Source organism: Olea europaea, chromosome 2, assembly GCF_002742605.1.
Source record: "Olea europaea var. sylvestris chromosome 2, O_europaea_v1, whole genome shotgun sequence".
Classification (NCBI taxonomy): domain Eukaryota; kingdom Viridiplantae; phylum Streptophyta; class Magnoliopsida; order Lamiales; family Oleaceae; genus Olea; species Olea europaea.
Window position 1 is genome coordinate 4,166,387 of NC_036238.1, and position 17,368 is coordinate 4,183,754.

Here is a 17,368-nt window from a genome sequence, read left to right on the forward strand (position 1 = left end):
AATAATTAATCAAAAAATATTTTTGTAATTAAATATATTAAATTCAAAAATCTTTTTTCTTTTTCTGGGCAATAGCTTGTGACCTATGTACATTGTGACATATAAAATATGATTTTTAACTTGTGATTTGTTACCCGTGAGTCATAACATAAAATGTGATCTATAAAGTTACAAAATGGCATGTAACCTGTTAATATTGATTTGTGACCTGTTCAAATTGTTTGTGACTTATATGAAACGATTGTGACTTGTGAACTCAAACCTGTGACCAGTGAACTGTGATCTTAACGATGAATTGTGACTCGTAACTTATGAACTATGACCTTATGTGTTCATGACCAAATTTATCTTAGATGTGACTATATGTGACCATGTTAATCTAATTTGTGACTATATGTAACCAAGTCACATATGATCACAGTTAACACAAATCTGATCATAGGCAGTCAGCTACTCACAATGAAGATAGATTTGGTCATTCACCACCTTCCCAACACCAACAACCAAACGTACACCACCTTACCAGAACCACATGTACAACTAGCAACGGAACCATTGTCACGGCACGGCACAGCACGACACCACACTACACCACCACCAATACAACATAACAACATCACCATCGAAGCCAGCACCATGACCAAGACCACCACCACCAGATTCAATAAAAATCGCTACAACTACCATATCCACGGCCACTGCCACCAACCAAAATTAGTCACCCCCATTCCAAAAACTCAATCTCACCTTAGTATTCCTAATTCTCAAGATCATATTCTATCTATTCTACAGTATTAAAATTCATTTTAATATGAATACAAATTTCCCATTTCACTCTCAGATAATCCAAAAACACATAAATAATAATGACTACGTTTTCGTATTTTTGCTTTCAAGCTATCAGATCCAAAAATTACACAAAGCTCCTGTAAATCATTTTTTAAGTAAAATACAAAAAGCAACATAATTTCATTAAAGCAAACCTATCAATAATCAAAAAGAAGAAGGGGAAAAAAAAGGAAATAGTAGCCATTTACATACTACTAACAACATTAAATTAAAAATTCATTTGGTAACATTCAAAAACCTAATTAATTTTCTTAAGGAAGATAGAATATATATATATATACATACATACAATAACGTGAACACAAAATTTCAGAAAAATTACCTAGAAATTGAGATCTGAGAACGTCAGGATTTTTTTGGTAGAGGTGTGTAAAAAAGCCCGATGATCATAGGAATGTCATTTTCGTCGATGGTGAAAGATGAATTGATCATTGAATTGAATTTCTTTTTCAGTTTCTTCATCATTCCCAGTAGAACTGAGTGGTTGCTTCAGATCTTACCCCCTATTTGTTGCCCAGATTAGTAGTGCCCTTTTGCCCCTTTCACCATATCATCAGCGACGATGTCGACACTTACACAGTGGTCGACGTTGCTTGGTCTTCCGACAAAAAGGAGCTAGTAGCGGTGCCTCGTTGCTTGCACCGACGCCGGAATATTGGGGGCTTTGAATCTTTGAAAAACTGACACCATGATATAGAGAGGCAGTGGCTAGAAAGGGAAGAGAAATAATAGAGAATGGGGAAAATTGATTAGGGCGTAGATGGGTTGGAGTCAGGGGTGTTTATTAGATTTGAATTGATTATATTTAATAAATCCTAATTACCACCTGAGATTTGAAATCTAAACTAATTTAACTTATTTATGATAATTAGTCTATAATTGTAGGTTTCTAGGTAATTTTCCCAATTATTAATTATTCCAACAATTTTAACTTCCAAGATATCAAACTTGAGCACAAAATGCTTAATACTAGACCACAATATTATCCAGAATTGATGGGCCAATATAATTGTCCAACAACTGGTATAAATTGACCAAAAAAAAAAAAAAAAAGGGGTCTGGTCAAGATTTTTGCCAAAAATTTTAATTCATTTTGTTTCCGTTATATAGTGAATTCGGCCGCGACATTTGATTGAATTAATTAAAATGAACAATGTGCCCAAATTAATAATTTTCTTATTCTGCAGATGGGCATTTCTAGTATTCGACGATCTGTGCAATCAATAAAATATGCAGAAATGGGACCCACCCTTGTGTCCAACATTCAAAATGTTGATTAAAATCTTCACAAAATCGTAGCTAGGCAGGGGTGAATCTTGATCAAGACATTAATCCAACGGAGTTCCTTATACTGTAGCGGTGCATTTTGTGATGGGGGTGCTTGATTCTGCCTGCTCAGTTCTTGTACCGTTCGCAATAAATCACGCATCAAATTCGTATTGGTAAGTGATGTCATTTCCTAAAATTTTATATTAAATCACTCGTCACATACTAATATCAAGCCTAATATGTTATACCTATATTATCATGATACATTTCATAAATTTAACGGGAAAAAATGCATGTCTTAAAATTCAAAAGCATGCAATTTAAAAGATTTAAGTTGTACAAAAAAGCTTGAGTAAGTTCCTTTATTTTATGCCCTTTACATACACCTTAGAGCCGTTAGAGGTATTCGATCAGTGGTCGTTGAGTGCCAAGAATCTTTTATATTATTATGTTTCAGAATTTTCCAAAAGATTTACATAATTTATAGACTTATATGTCCCTTTTTAAAAAAAATAAAAAATAAATCATTTAATTATTGACAACTTCATGCAAAATTAGACATAAACACACCAACAATTATGATATGAAGAATCATGAAAATTTACCCCTTGCTTGAATCTCATTTTAATGAGATTCCTCATTATACATCGGTAGAAGAAACACTAAAAATTTTGGAATTAAACCACACGACCTGCACAGATTACCACTAGGATTATCGCACCCTCACATGGGTGCGATATTATTATTATTATTATTATTATTATTATTATTATTAAATTCCCTCGTCGTCAGTGTTCACGTGAACAATGACTACCCCCATTCTTCAAATTTAATTTACAGAAATAACCCTCCCAATTGGTAGTTGGCACTACATTTAACTAAATTGGCAATTTGAGAAAATGGAAATTGGTTTCTGCCATCACACTTAGTCAACAATCAAATATATTTTTCCTTTTTATAATGTATTACAGAATTTTATATACTACACTCACTGTTCACGTGAAAAGTTTTAATTTTCTTTTTTTAATTTCCTCCCCATCGCTGTTGACGACCCATATAAAATTGAATTTAATATTTGTATCAGTTTATTCCCCTACTTTTTTCAAAATATAAGATATATCGCACATAAAATAATTAATTCTACCCTATTAAAATTTTTGGGACTTTACAATTATAGCACAAGTCGAACTAAAATCGTATTTAATGTTCAATTGAGCAACCGTATCTTTGTGCAGCAATGAACATATTTTAACTTCTTCTATGATATCAAACTAGAGCATAAAATGCTTAAAAACCTTGCTATATATAAAATGCTTAAAAACCTTGCTATATGTATGCCATTATGTACATTTTAATTTACACTTTGTCACATGACATTATTCTATTGGACGGTCTAAATTTCAAAAAAAAAAAATTCTATCCAATTGATACTTGATAACAATACAAATCTCAATCAAAGTATCAAAAATCAATATACAAAATATAAAATAAAATGTATACAATAGTATACATATAGCAAAGTTCAGTTCAATGCGTAATATATGACCAAAATATTATCCAGAATTGATGGGCTAACATAATTTTCCGACAACTGGTATAAAAAAAAAAGAAAAAAAAATCTGATCAGGATTTTTGCCAACGATTTTAATTCATTTTGTTTCCATTATACGGTGAATTTGGCTGCAACATTTGACTGAATTAATTAAAATGACCGATGTGCCCAAATTAATAATTTCTTATTCTGCAGACGAGCATTTCTAATATTTGATGATATGTGCAATTAATAAACAGTTGTACTATAAGTACATCATTTTTTACGATTCTCTCACATATAGGAATAGAGCCCACAATTAAAATATTTACGAGCCCCACATTTTGTAAAGGAGCTGTATATATATGTAGAGTACTTGATGGTGTACATATATCATTTTCCACTAATAAAATATGAAGCCTCCTTGTACCCCATTACATTGTGTATGTGAGGTGACTGTGGACAATGATCTGTACAAATGCTTTAATTTGTACCCCATTACATTGTGTATGTGAGGTGATTGTGAACAATGATCTGTACAAATGCTTTAACCCATAAAATATACAGAAATGGGACCCACCCTTGTGTCGAGCGTTATTAAAATCTTTACAAAATCGGCCAGGCAGGGATAAATCTTGATCAAGACATTAGTTTCCCCAGTAATGTCTGCCCATTCAAGATCCATCTTCTTCCTCATTTTACACTATCTTCAATTTCTCACTTCATCCACTCCTTGTAATGCAATCAAGAATTCAAGCCCCAATAATCTTCAGTATCCATGCACTCCACCTTACTTCAATTCCTACCCTTTTTGCAATAACTCAAATCCCACAAAAGCCAGAGCAGAATCCTTAATTTCCCTCTTAACAATCGATGAAAAAATTCAACTACTCTGCAACAATTTTTCCGGTATTCCAAGGCTGGGAATTCCTCCCTATGAGTGGTGGTCCGAGTCCCTCCACGGCCTCGCCACCAATGGACCTGGGATCACTTTCAATGGCTCTATTAAATCCGCCACAGGCTTCCCCCAAGTCATCCTCACGGCCGCCGCATTCAACAGAACCCTATGGGCGGAGATTGCTTCGGCTATAGCAGTCGAGGCCCGGGCCATGTACAACTTGGGACAAGCTGGATTGACATTTTGGGCGCCTAATATTAACATTTTTAGGGATCCCAGATGGGGGAGGGGTCAAGAAACTCCTGGAGAAGACCCTATGGTGGCTGCTGCTTATGCTATAGAGTACGTGAGGGCTTTTCAGGGTCAAAATAAGAGATTTTGGAAGAGACGTAAACATGGGTTTTTACAAAGGAAAGTGTGGACAAATGATTATGGGAGTGATAAATTAAAGTTGTCTGCTTGTTGCAAGCATTTCACCGCTTATGATTTGGAGAAATGGGGGCAATTCGCCAGATACAATTTCAATGCTGTGGTAAAGTTTCTTTGATCTGAGTTCCTAATTTTCTTGATCCATATTGGCTTTTATTTCTTTATATATTCTAAGTAGATCTAGTAATGAGCCGAACTGAATGACGGCAAAAATTATGTAGCAGGCTCCAAATTTATTAGGAATAGGGCTCGTTTGTTGTTATAGGGTATTTCTTCGAATTTTGGAAAATAAGTATTAGTATTTGATTCACCTGATTAGGTGCTTGAATATTTGATGTGAAAAAGCACTATTGAGATCATAGTAATCAGACTCGACTCGGACATCGACCCGATCAAGGTATCGGGTCACTGGGTTAATGGTCGGAACGATGAGTCATTACTTAAAAATTATTTAATAATTTTTAAAGTATAATTTTTTATTTTTTATTTTTGTGTTCGAGACAAAAGTAAGTTTTCAAGTTCGTTGTCACTAATATTTCTATACATTTAAATTAATGATTTTTTGAACTCATATATCCGTGATAATTGTTAAATTTTGATTTAATAATTATGTATATTATATTAAAATATATATTTTTCCCTTTTTTTCATTTACAAATTATTTATTAGTTATTGACAAAAAATTTGTGTATTATCTATTCAATTTATTTTAGTGAAAATAAATTAAATTTTGTGTAAATGTTGGACTAGTTTCTTTAAAAAAGTTTCTTGAATTAGCAAATTATTCACAGGTTAGATATAATTTATTAAACAAAAGATAATACATTGTTGCTTGCACTAGTGGTAAGGTTATGTTTTACTTACTTAGAGGTTAAAGATTCAAATCTTTGGTACCTACAATTTCAATGTAAAAGAGTTTTGAAATTTGGTTTAAAAATCAATTGGGTCGAATCGGGCTGAATCGGCCCCAAAATTATTCAAAAACCGCCAGTTGGTACCTACAATTTCAATGTAAAAGAGTGTTGAAATTTGGTTTAAAAATCAACCGGGTCGAACAGGTCCGAAAACTATTCAAAAACCGCCAGTTGGCACGGTCAAATCCGAATTTTGATCGGGCTACTTGCGTCTATATAAAATCAACTGGCTCGGCCCGGTCAAGGCCCGGGTCACCAGTTTACAGGGCCGGGCTGATTTTAATAACTATGGTTGAGATCGTTGCAAGCAAACTAGTTCATTTTATAAATTGCATGCTTAGAGATATTTAACAAAACTAAAGACTATATACACTATTATATTCAGCAACTATCAATTCGTTTGAAGTGTGATTTTATTCTGCTTTAATCATTGGTGTTTGTTGAATGACCGCGTCTAAATGTTTAAGTCATTAGACAGGAGAATTTGTCTTCAACACGCCTTATCACATTCAAGCTAGTTTTATTTTTCACGATGTGTTCATAAACGGGTGGTAGCTGAATTTGTACGCAAGATCTTCTGTTTACTATGATACCAGTTCATTTAAAAGCTTAAACTATGAAAGAGCGACAAATTTATTTATTTTTTTATCTTCAACCTTTGTGTTTGTAGACCTTGGACTGTTACGTGCAAAATGGAAGGAAGTTAATCATAAGATAATTAAAAGTTACTAATTGAACCAAGCATAAATGTGTAATTTTTCAAGTCTGTTGGCTATTGTGATACTAGATTCACTTTGTCAAAATGGATTTAGTCTGTCTGTTGTAGCCTTCAAAAAACAGAATTGAGAGTAACTAATTCCTTTATAAGAGAACATTTTTTTTTATATGACCGTGGGTGTCCGGACTAGCCGATGCACACCTCAACAAATTTTATGGAGCCCTGAAATTTACAGCCAAGTACTTACTTCGATGACCTTGAGGGGACTCAAACTAGTGATCATTGGGGAGCAGGGCCAAGGCTGTATAAGAGAACATTTATAACAATGGAAAATAAGCTATAGTTTTAATATGATGTTGAGTAAATATTTCTTGGAATAAAAGCTGTAGTTATATGCATGTATATTCAGATAACAGATCAGGATATGGCAGACACATATCAGCCACCATTCCGGGCTTGCATCCAGCAGGGTAATGCAAGCTGCTTGATGTGTTCATACAATAGTGTAAATGGAGTACCAGCATGTGCAAATCACGATCTGTTACAGAAAGCTCGAACCGAATGGGGTTTTCAAGGGTGGTGTTTTGTTTCCTGTTTTTATAATAAATACGTGAGGGATCTGATATTTTGCAAAGACTTATAATTATGTTCTGTCATACAATGCTACAGATACATCACTTCGGACTGTGATGCCGTGGGTACTATATATGAATACCAGAAATACACAAAAACACCAGAGGATGCAGTTGCCAGTGCTCTCAAAGCAGGTTTCAGATGCTTAATTTGGATATTAGTAATAACACTCTCACATAACTGTTATTTATGCTGAATTTATGATTAAACTTTATGTCAGGAACTGATATTAATTGTGGAACGTATATGCTGAGGCACACTAAAGCTGCAATGGAGCAGGGGAAGGTTTCAGAGGGAGACATAGACAGAGCATTGCTCAATCTGTTTTCTGTTCAACTCCGACTTGGGCTTTTTGATGGAGCTCCTGGTAGAAATCAATACAGGAACTTTGGACCTCGAGATGTATGCTCTTCAGAGCACAAGAAGTTGGCTCTTGAAGCAGCAAGGCAGGGTATTGTGCTTCTAAAGAATGACAAGAAATTCCTGCCATTACATAAACACAGTATCTCTTCACTAGCCATTATCGGTCCTATGTCGAATTCAACCAATTTGGGCGGTGGCTATGTAGGTATGGATATTTTACATTTACAGAGTTTTATGTAATGAGCACTTACATTTAAATACAGTTTATAGGTTTTACGTTCTTTTATTTTTTTCCCCTCATCATAGGCTTACCATGTGGACATTTTTCGTAAATGAGTTCAGGCGAGACATGACCTCATATTTTTGTTAGCTTTGAGACCATATTGAGTCAGATGATTTTGAAGACTAGGTGGGGACAAATTTAGTTATTTAAATCTTTTTCATTATAGGCTTGACAAGTGGACATCTTTCATAAATAATTGCATTCGAGCCTTGACCCTACAGTTTTGTTAGGTCTGAGAACATGTTGAATTTATCTCATTTTAAAGCATAAATTGTTGGAGAGGGGACGAATTTATTTATTTAAAATGTCTTCAACATCCATAAATATCTAATTTAACGTATGAATGAAGGCAAATTAAATCCAAAATGTGATCTTGTCAATGATTTCTCGGGAAATATTTGAATCAAGCTACTTTTCGATCAAACACCGTCGCCCCTGTCAAAAAGCTTTTATAGTTCCAAGACCTTCGAAAGGTCATGTCCTCAACATAGTTCCTTTATTGTAAATCTATTTGCACTGAGAAGAAATAGTACACAATTGAGATTGAGACCATTGTAATTCTCCAAGTCCTAGGTAATATGCTTATGCAAATTGGCTGTTTGGAATTTGTCCCTTTTGTAGGAGTTCCATGTGAACTAAAAAGCATTCTTGAAGGATTCCAAGAACATGTAGAGAACACGTATTATGCTGCAGGTTGCGAAGATATACCTTGCAATTCAAGCTCCGGTTTTGCAGAAGCTCTGTCCATTGCTACAGAAGCCGAATATGTAATTATTGTGGCTGGACTGGATTTATCACAAGAAACGGAGGACCACGACAGGTATAGTCTTCTCTTGCCAGGTTATCAGACGGAACTCATTAATTCTGTTGCTGCCTCAAGTAAGAAACCTCTGATTTTAGTTCTTACCGGTGGTGGACCAATTGACGTATCCTTTGCCAAGGGAGACCTGCGCATTGCTAGCATTCTTTGGATTGGTTACCCTGGAGAGACTGGTGGAAGAGCACTTTCAGATATTATCTTTGGACACTATAATCCAGGTTCGAAAATGCGACTTTCAGATCCTGCATTAGAATCGTGATACACTAGATAATGATACAATTTTTGAATGAAAACAGGCGGAAGACTACCCATGACTTGGTATCCCGAGTCGTTTACCAATGTACCAATGAGCGACATGAGCATGCGAGCTGATTCTTCTCGAAATTACCCTGGAAGAACATATCGGTTTTATATTGGAGATAGACTCTACGAATTTGGATATGGATTAAGCTACACAAGTTTTACATACAAAATTCTAGCAGCTCCTAGCAAACTGAGTTTACGAGGTTTTATCAAGGCTGGACCACGAAGGAACATGCTTTCTGCGAGAAGCAGCAACCTTGAATATATTCTTGTTGATGAGGTGGAATATTGCAACTCATTGAGGTTCAACGTGCAGATTTCTGTGACAAATAATGGAGACATGGATGGAAGCCAAGTTGTTCTGTTATTTTCGAGAACATCAAAATCTTTCAAGGGTTCTCCCGAAAGACAGCTTATTGGTTTTGAATGTGTCCACACACTATCCTATAAAACTGTTGAAATAAGCTTTCTGGTAGACCCGTGTGAACATCTTAGCATTGCAGATGAGCACGGAAATAGAATATTGCCGTTGGGTGATCATATTCTAATATTAGAAGACATGGAGTATGTTCTTTCAATTGAAATGTGACAAAATCTAAATTCAGTCCAGCACTCAAATTGGATTTTCATTGGAGAGTTTCTTCGTGAATTCATCTTAATCCAGGTTCTGGAAAGTGCAGATTCCTTCGATGCAACACTTTGATCATAAAAATTGGTAGCTCTACAGCATCAAATATTTTTCTGTCAGGTAACTTGTGCTTTTATTCCGATAGATATAGAGTTTGTGATTGATGTGAGTGAAAGGGTTAGCAGATCATAATTTATAAGATGATTGTACAACACATTCTACAAACCACAAATTGATTCATCTATTCGAATTTTACAAGAATATTTAATAATACTTAACAACTTTTATTCATAACTCGTTTAAGTTGCATATTTACGTAGTGTATTTTATCTCCCTATTACTTTCAGTTCGTTTTGTTATGTTATTGTTTCGGTTTTCAGAGAGTCACAAAAATAAGCTAAAACTTTGTTGATTGTATGTCTAGTTCTGTCAGTTACTATGTCCTGAGCATGTACTTGGGAGTTTTAACTTAGCCGAGTATCAAATGCAGATTTCCAAGTATCAAATGCAGATTTCTAAATGATGATAAACTATGGAAAATTGTTAGGGAACGCACATTGAAGACATGTCCAAGCCAGTTCATTTGTATGTCACAGCCCTTTAGTTCTACTGATAAAGGAAGTTCCTTTTTTCCACCTATTTGTTGTGTCCCTGGGTACTCGTAGTTGCACAGGACCCTGGACAGATAGTGGAAACTACCTGCTAGACAAATTATCGACAATCACTCAATGTGATTGGGTGAGAATTTCTTTTAAAAAAAAAAAATTATTATTATTCTCCACTCTGTTTTTGATACCTTATCTGTTTGTAAATCATTATATAATTCTATTATGTACAAGCAATATTATTCTTATCCTAATAGCTCATCTCGAGTATTTCATGATGGGACCCTCTAGTAGTACCATCAACACATTAATATGCATGCCTTGCACGTCTGGTCTTATAATTAATTTTGTAGAAGTTTAAACTTCTAATATAAAATTATTTGAATTTAAAAAGTAATCAATTTGATAGCTTCGTATTTATAAAAATTATGCAGCATTTAAATAGGAAATTAATTTGGATAATACCAAATTCTTTGTAAAGTAGCTTTTAGAATTATATAGCCTTTTAATTTTCAACCACTCCCTAAATATCATATAGCTTTGCTCACCATCAAGATTTGATTAAAAGTGTCGAAATAAGTAAGCGGCTGACTGGTCTATAACTAGACTCGATTTCTTAGGTCTATTACGAATTTTAGATCAATGTATTGAAAAATGTGGTCTGGAATCACTCATACCATATTTCAAATTTGTTTATGGGACCAATCAACTGACCTACTGGTGCCATCAATGTCTAACTCGACATGGCCCGTGCTCAACCGAACAAAATGTTACCACCTCACTCTCAAGATGACCAATAATCCCTTCTTAAGAGAGAGGAGAACGTTGACTATGATGTGAAAGTGCACAAGGAATACATCTTGATAACAAAAGGAGAAAAAGTTGATATACAAAAGAAGAACGAAAATGAAATTTGTAGAATTTGTAGAAAAAGAAGAAAAAAGACAAAGAAAATGTACAAAAATATTGTATGTTGATGTATTTTAATTTTGATTTGTCTATATATATATTAGTCTTGTTTGTGTTGCTGTTGGATCATTAATGAATGTTGCTGTGATCCCTCCATCATTTTCATCTGCTGATTTATCAATAATTTTACTATTTTATTTATGTGTATGATCTGCACATTGATGTATTAATTGCTCTACAACTCAATATATTTCATTTATATTAAATTAATTAGAAGAAGGACCACCCTACATGTATAGGGTTTTTTTATGCCAAATATTTTACAGGTACTCACATTGGTGGGGCCTACGTTAATTTTTTTTTTATACATGTGGGGGCCCTCGCTACAGTGAGGGCCCTGTATAAAACCTGTAGGAAAAAGCCCAGTACACTGGGCTTTTTCCTTAGAAGGATGCATGGGTATGTGATACTTTGCCCTGTTTTATGCCCACTAAAAAGAGATTTTTTTGGAAAAAAATGTGTTCTGAAATAGTGATTTTTCAAAGAATGTGTGACTAAAAATGTGATTGAAAATTAGCTTTAGGAAAAAATTAATGTTTTGAAGAATGGTAGACAAATAGGGACTTTATATCTTTTAAATTTTAAATTATAAACGTTCATATGAACATTCACGAATTGATGTAATTATTGAGTCCGTTGATCATTTGTAATACATACGAATGATAATGCTACTTGTACATTCAAGTTTATCACTTCAGTGACAGGATGCACAAGTGACAAGATTTCATGAGCTAATGAAATTTTGTTTTTGTCCACCATTTTATGAAATCTTGCCACGTCTGCATGCTGTCACCTATATAGTAAACTTGAGTGTATATGTAGCATTTCTCAATTACGATTAGAGCACCTCAAAATGACAAGAGGATATTATACCATGTCACCATAAATTGACGAAATATTGAGCCTTGTTTGAGCCCCATTTTTTGGAAAAAAATGCATTCTTAAATAATTTTTTGACATCATTTCAACCACACATTCAATAAAATAATATATACGCAAATTCAAAATTTTTTCTTATCTTTTAACCACACATTTTTCATCAATACATTATTCAAAAATATATTTTTCTCCAAAATGGGGTTCAAAGCTGAATTATGTGATGCAAAAGTGATACACAATGATGTCAAACTTGTCCCAATTTTGAAATTTTTGGCTTAATCATGACACGGAGAAAAGATCTGATGAAATTTCTTTGATCATGAAGGTTCGAAGATTAACTAATTAAAAAATCACATTGGACTTTTCCAGCATCAGTATATTTCATTTTTATTAAATTAATTGGAAGAATGCATGTGTATATGATACTTTGCCCGTTTGATGCCCATTAAAAGAGATTTTTGAAAATAATGCATCCTTAAATAGTGGTTTTTCAAAGAATGTGTAATTAAAAATTGCATTTGAAAATGAGTTTTTTTTTCATTTTAAAAGAATTTTTGAAAAATGGTAGACAAACATAAATGTTATATCATTTAAATGTTATATCGTGTAAATGGTGGTATTAACGTTCATGAATTGATGTAATTATTAAGTCCGACGATCATTTGTAATACACGAATTACGAACAATAATGCTACTTGTACATTCAAATTTATCACCTAAATGACAGAATGCACAAATCACAAGATTTAAAAGGCTAATTAAACTTTGTTTTTGTCCACCATCCTATGAAATCTCGCCGTGTCTGTATTCTGTCACCTAGGTGGTAAACCTAATAGTATGTGTATTTCTCGATTAAGAATAGAGTACCTCAAAGTGACAAGAGGATCAAACCATATAATGATAAATTGACGAAATATTGAATTGATTTTTCTAAGTGTTTAGAGGCCGGGTTCAGATTACTCACCAAAGAGTGGGCCCCACAAAATAAAAAGTCAAAAGTTAACAACCCCCAATTATGATGTGTCAATAGGAACCCCTACTTGTACACCAAGTGCAGCTCGTATTGAATTATGAGATGCAAAGGATGTAAGCAATGATGTGAAACTTATTTTTTGGCCCAAAATTTTGAAATTTTTGGCTTAATCATGAGAGGGAAGAAAGTTTGATGAAATTTCTTTGACCATGAAAGTTCCAAGATAAATTAATTAAAAAATCAACCTTAACAGATTTGACCTATCAAGCATCCAACCCAACATGAATCTACAATTTATGAACAAACATAACATTCATAAATAAAATGTTTATTTAGATATACAAGTTATATAAAATAAAAATTTAATCATTCAATCAAGACTGGTTTGATACTTGTAATTCAGAAGAACTCGTGCATACTTTTTAACATAATCTCAAACTAGAGTACCTTTTATAGGTATTTGAACAATAAGATACGATATATAAGCGCAAGAATTCAATTATTAGTGTTCTAAGCTTCTTTGAAAAATACAGTCGAATATTGATTACCAAACATTAATAAAAATTCAGCTCTTTAAATTCATGCAGAGGCCGCAACTCGCAACAAACCACTGTGCCCGAGCAGTGTCTTTGAAGAGAGTTCTCGTTCTCGGAATTACACGAATACATGAAACAAGTATTTTGGCAGAATAAAAAATTGAGATCAATGTAAACTACAGAAATTAGTGTCACTTCATAATGAGAAAAGAAATAGCCTCATTATGTCGAACCTCTAGGCGTGATTTTCCACCTCCAAGGGCAAGAATGGTTTCTCGGAATCTATGGCCGGTTTCTTCTACCGCCTGTTATAGCGCATCAACCATTGTGACATTACAGATCATATAACACACATGAGTAACCTCTTCTGATAAATTTGGTGGCAGTGAAAAATAAACGAATGAACAAATGTATCCTCAACTGAGATTTTAATGTATTTTGGAAGTACTTTTAAATTTAAGGGTTCCAATTGAAACTTTAATTGATTTTTTAAAATTCATTAAAATGTTGGGTTTTCCAACATGAGATTTTAACGAATTTCAATGAAATCTTTTAAAATCTAAGTATCCTCAATAATTTGTGAATTTATAAGAATTTCATTGATAAAGAGATTTCAAAAAAATTATATGAATTTCAAGCTTAAAAATACAAATTCACTCTTAAAATTTCATAATTTTTAATGAAATTCTTATGAATTCTATGAAAATATATTCAAATTCACGAAATTCATTAAAAATTATAATCTCTTCAAATTCATTAAAATCATGGGCAAGAATGCATGTATGCCTAATCTATGCAATGAGGGTACTTTATTCAGCAATACAGGATGCTCATGCATAACTTCATGAAGTATTTCCATACAATTAGTTCTTTTTTTCCAAATTTTATTATTAGCAACTCCTATGTTCAAAGCAAGATGACGTGTAATTAAGACACAAATTACAAATGTTTGGAATAACTCTAATTCTTTTTCGTGCCGCAATCCACATTGATGAGGACACCCTTGGAAATTGTTAGACATCATGTTGTCAAACGACCTCTCGGGCGATGATGAAAACCAATTATATCAGTCGACATGAATAACTGAACGATAAATTCAACACCGAATTTTGGATGAACCGACTTAGGGTTGCTTTACCTATTGGGTGGCTAATAATCTTTGTGGCTTGTTGTTTTTCTATTGGGACTTAACCCTAGTCAAGCCTACTTACCATATTGTGACTTACCTTAAGTTGGCGATTGAACTAATATATATATTGGTAGTTAAACTCCTTCTCCTTAGTCCCGTTTGAAAGAACTCGAGAGAGAAAGAGAACTGCTGCCTTCTTCTTTGTGATTTATCTTCAATACCAATTGCTTGAGGCTTTGTGACTCTTACCTGTGTGGTATCCATCCTAAGTGTGTGGTAGAATCAACAAGCAAAAGAGAAAAGCAACCATAGGAAGTGAGCAGTTCGACGGTTGGTCATCTCTCGGTTTGGTGTTTGAATTCAATGTTTAATGGTTAACTGAGCCCGGAAATTACTTTGAGCAGCTTGAGGAAGATCCTAACATCTGGTATCAGAGCTTGGGTAGCAAAAATTGGCTCAAAATCGGCTGATTTTCGGACATGAACCTTAGAACCCGAATTTGAAAATTATCAATTACTCACAAACCAAAGTTCGGTTGGACAAACGGAGGCCATACCCATCACCAGCAGGTCGAGGCGCTCCCGGAGAGGCGGTGCGTGGACGACGGCGACGGCGCGTGGGCAGCTGTCCGGCGACGCTGTCTTCAGGTAACTTGCTTGTTTCGATCTCCTGAACGCGCTGATATACTTTGCTTTGTGTTTCAGGTTACACAGAAAAAGTTGGACGATTTTGCCCCAGGTGCGACGCCGGCTGAAACTCAACAGCAAGCTCGTTTTTCTCCACTCTACGGACTCAGATAAGTCCGCTCTGGTAAATTGGCTTAATCCATTTAAATTCAGCAATAGCAAGATCACCGTGTGGGATGATCGTTAGGTTTTGGGGTTATCGTGAAGGGGTAATCATTGCTTGTGCTGGAACTAGGATTACTTGCGTTAATTGAGTGCTTGTTCTTTTGATTTAAAGTGCTTGGTATTTCTTGGTGGACGTAGCGTTTAGGTTAATTGTTACTTTTGCTAAGAATTAACAAGATATTATCTTATCACGCTTCCCAATACTACTTCGTGTGGTTTAATTAGTGTGTTAACCAATGATAACACATAATTTTGATTTGAGAATTTTTAACGGTAAAGGGGACTTCTCTATCTGACAAAAAAAGATGAGAGGCATATTAGTCTAACAAAAGGTGTCAAAAGCCATCGAAGGCAATTTTGCACCTGATATCACAAAAGAACAAAAAGAGGAAGCCGATGAGCTTGCCTATACCTCAATAATATTACACTTGTCTGACGCTGTCTTAAGAAAAGTGGGAAAACTAAAAATCACCAAAGAACTTTGGAAAAGACTAGAAGACTTATACTTGCTTAAATCTACACCAAATAAACTCTACCTACTTGAACGATTCTTTAGCTTTAAAATGGATCCTTCAAAGGATCTCGACGATAATTTAGATGTATTTAACAAATTGGTGCAAGATATTGTCAATTGTGATGAAGCTGTGTCTGAAACCTATAAGGCCATTATCTTGCTCAATTCAATTCCGGACTCTTATAAAGAAGTTAAAAATGCCATTAAGTATGGTAGGGACACGTTAATACCTGAAATTGTCGTAGATTCTCTTAGGAGTAAGGAGATGGAAATGAGGGCTGAAAAACAAGATAGGAGGACTGGAGAGTTGCATATGATGCGGGGTAGAACTCAATTTAGGCAAGCCAGTCATGATGGATACCAAAGTAGTGGCGAATCAAGTAGTAATAGTTGGAAAAAGAAGGGGAATGGTAGACCTAGATCAAAGTCCAGAACTAAGGCTAGAAAATGCTATGGCTGTGGAGGCACAGAGCATTTTATAAAAGATTGTCATAAAGAAAAGGGAAAACAGAAGGTTAAGGAAAGAGATGAGGTAAATGTGTTATCCTCTACCTCCGATACCGAAAACGGTGAAGTCTATGTGATCACTAGTCCAGTCGCATACACTACTGAATTAAATCTAACTACTAATTCTCACATGCATGAATGGATATTAGATTCTGGTGCGTCTTTTCATGTGACGTCTGAAAAGAACTGGTTTGAAAACTTGCAAGAATCTAATGATGGGCAAGTAGTTCTGTGTGATAACTTTACCTATACAATTGCTGGAATTGGAGATATAAAGATAAAATTTAACACATGCTTTGTGTACATGTTAAAGGAAGTTAGATGCATTCCTGAATTATCTAGGAATTTAATTTCAGTAGGAAGACTTGAGAAAGACAACTTCACCAGTAAAATTGAAAACGGTATGTTTAAAATGATGAAGGGTGCGTTAATCTCTATTAAGGGAATCAAGAAAAACGACATTTACATCACTACTGGGGAAGTGATTAGAGGATTAAACTCCTCTATTTCTTCCGCCAAAATCGATCACACACATACGTGGCATAGTAGGCTCGCACACGTAAGCATTAAAGGACTTAAGCTACTTAATGAAAAATGTGCATTTGGTAATGATTGTGTGTCTGACCTATCGTTCTGTGATCACTGTGTGCTTGGAAAGCCCCATAGAGTGTCGTTCTCCACTAGTACGCATAAGGCTAAAAGCATGCTTGAACATGTGCATTATGATCTGTGAGGTCCTGCTAGTAATCCCACATTGGGTGGGAATA

The 17,368-nt window shown here is 34.5% G+C and overlaps 2 protein-coding genes across 3 annotated transcripts in view; one reads left to right on the forward strand and one right to left on the reverse strand.

Moving 5' to 3' along the window:
* Nucleotides 1-4,263: 4,263 nt before the first annotated feature.
* On the forward strand, nucleotides 4,264-10,461 carry LOC111409003 (probable beta-D-xylosidase 6). Of its 2 annotated transcripts, XR_002705393.1 has the most exons (7): nucleotides 4,264-5,079; nucleotides 7,018-7,184; nucleotides 7,278-7,375; nucleotides 7,462-7,809; nucleotides 8,509-8,925; nucleotides 9,004-9,758; nucleotides 10,129-10,461. XR_002705393.1 is itself a non-coding variant. In XM_023038891.1 (6 exons), the coding sequence occupies exons 1-6, from the start codon at nucleotides 4,312-4,314 to the stop codon at nucleotides 9,597-9,599; spliced, it is 2,394 nt and encodes a 797-aa protein (XP_022894659.1). In that variant the 5' UTR covers nucleotides 4,264-4,311; the 3' UTR covers nucleotides 9,600-9,932. The 2 variants fall into 2 exon arrangements, 1 of the variants encoding a protein (XP_022894659.1); XM_023038891.1 differs by lacking the exon at nucleotides 10,129-10,461 and having other exon boundaries at nucleotides 9,004-9,932.
* Nucleotides 10,462-13,448: 2,987 nt separating this feature from the next.
* Nucleotides 13,449-17,368, reverse strand: part of LOC111409010 — a 10,448-nt gene continuing 6,528 nt past the window's right edge. Inside the window, exon 4 of the transcript XR_002705395.1 lies at nucleotides 13,449-13,905. The gene's annotated coding sequence lies outside the window, so the exon portion shown is untranslated. The remainder of the gene's footprint in view (nucleotides 13,906-17,368) is intronic.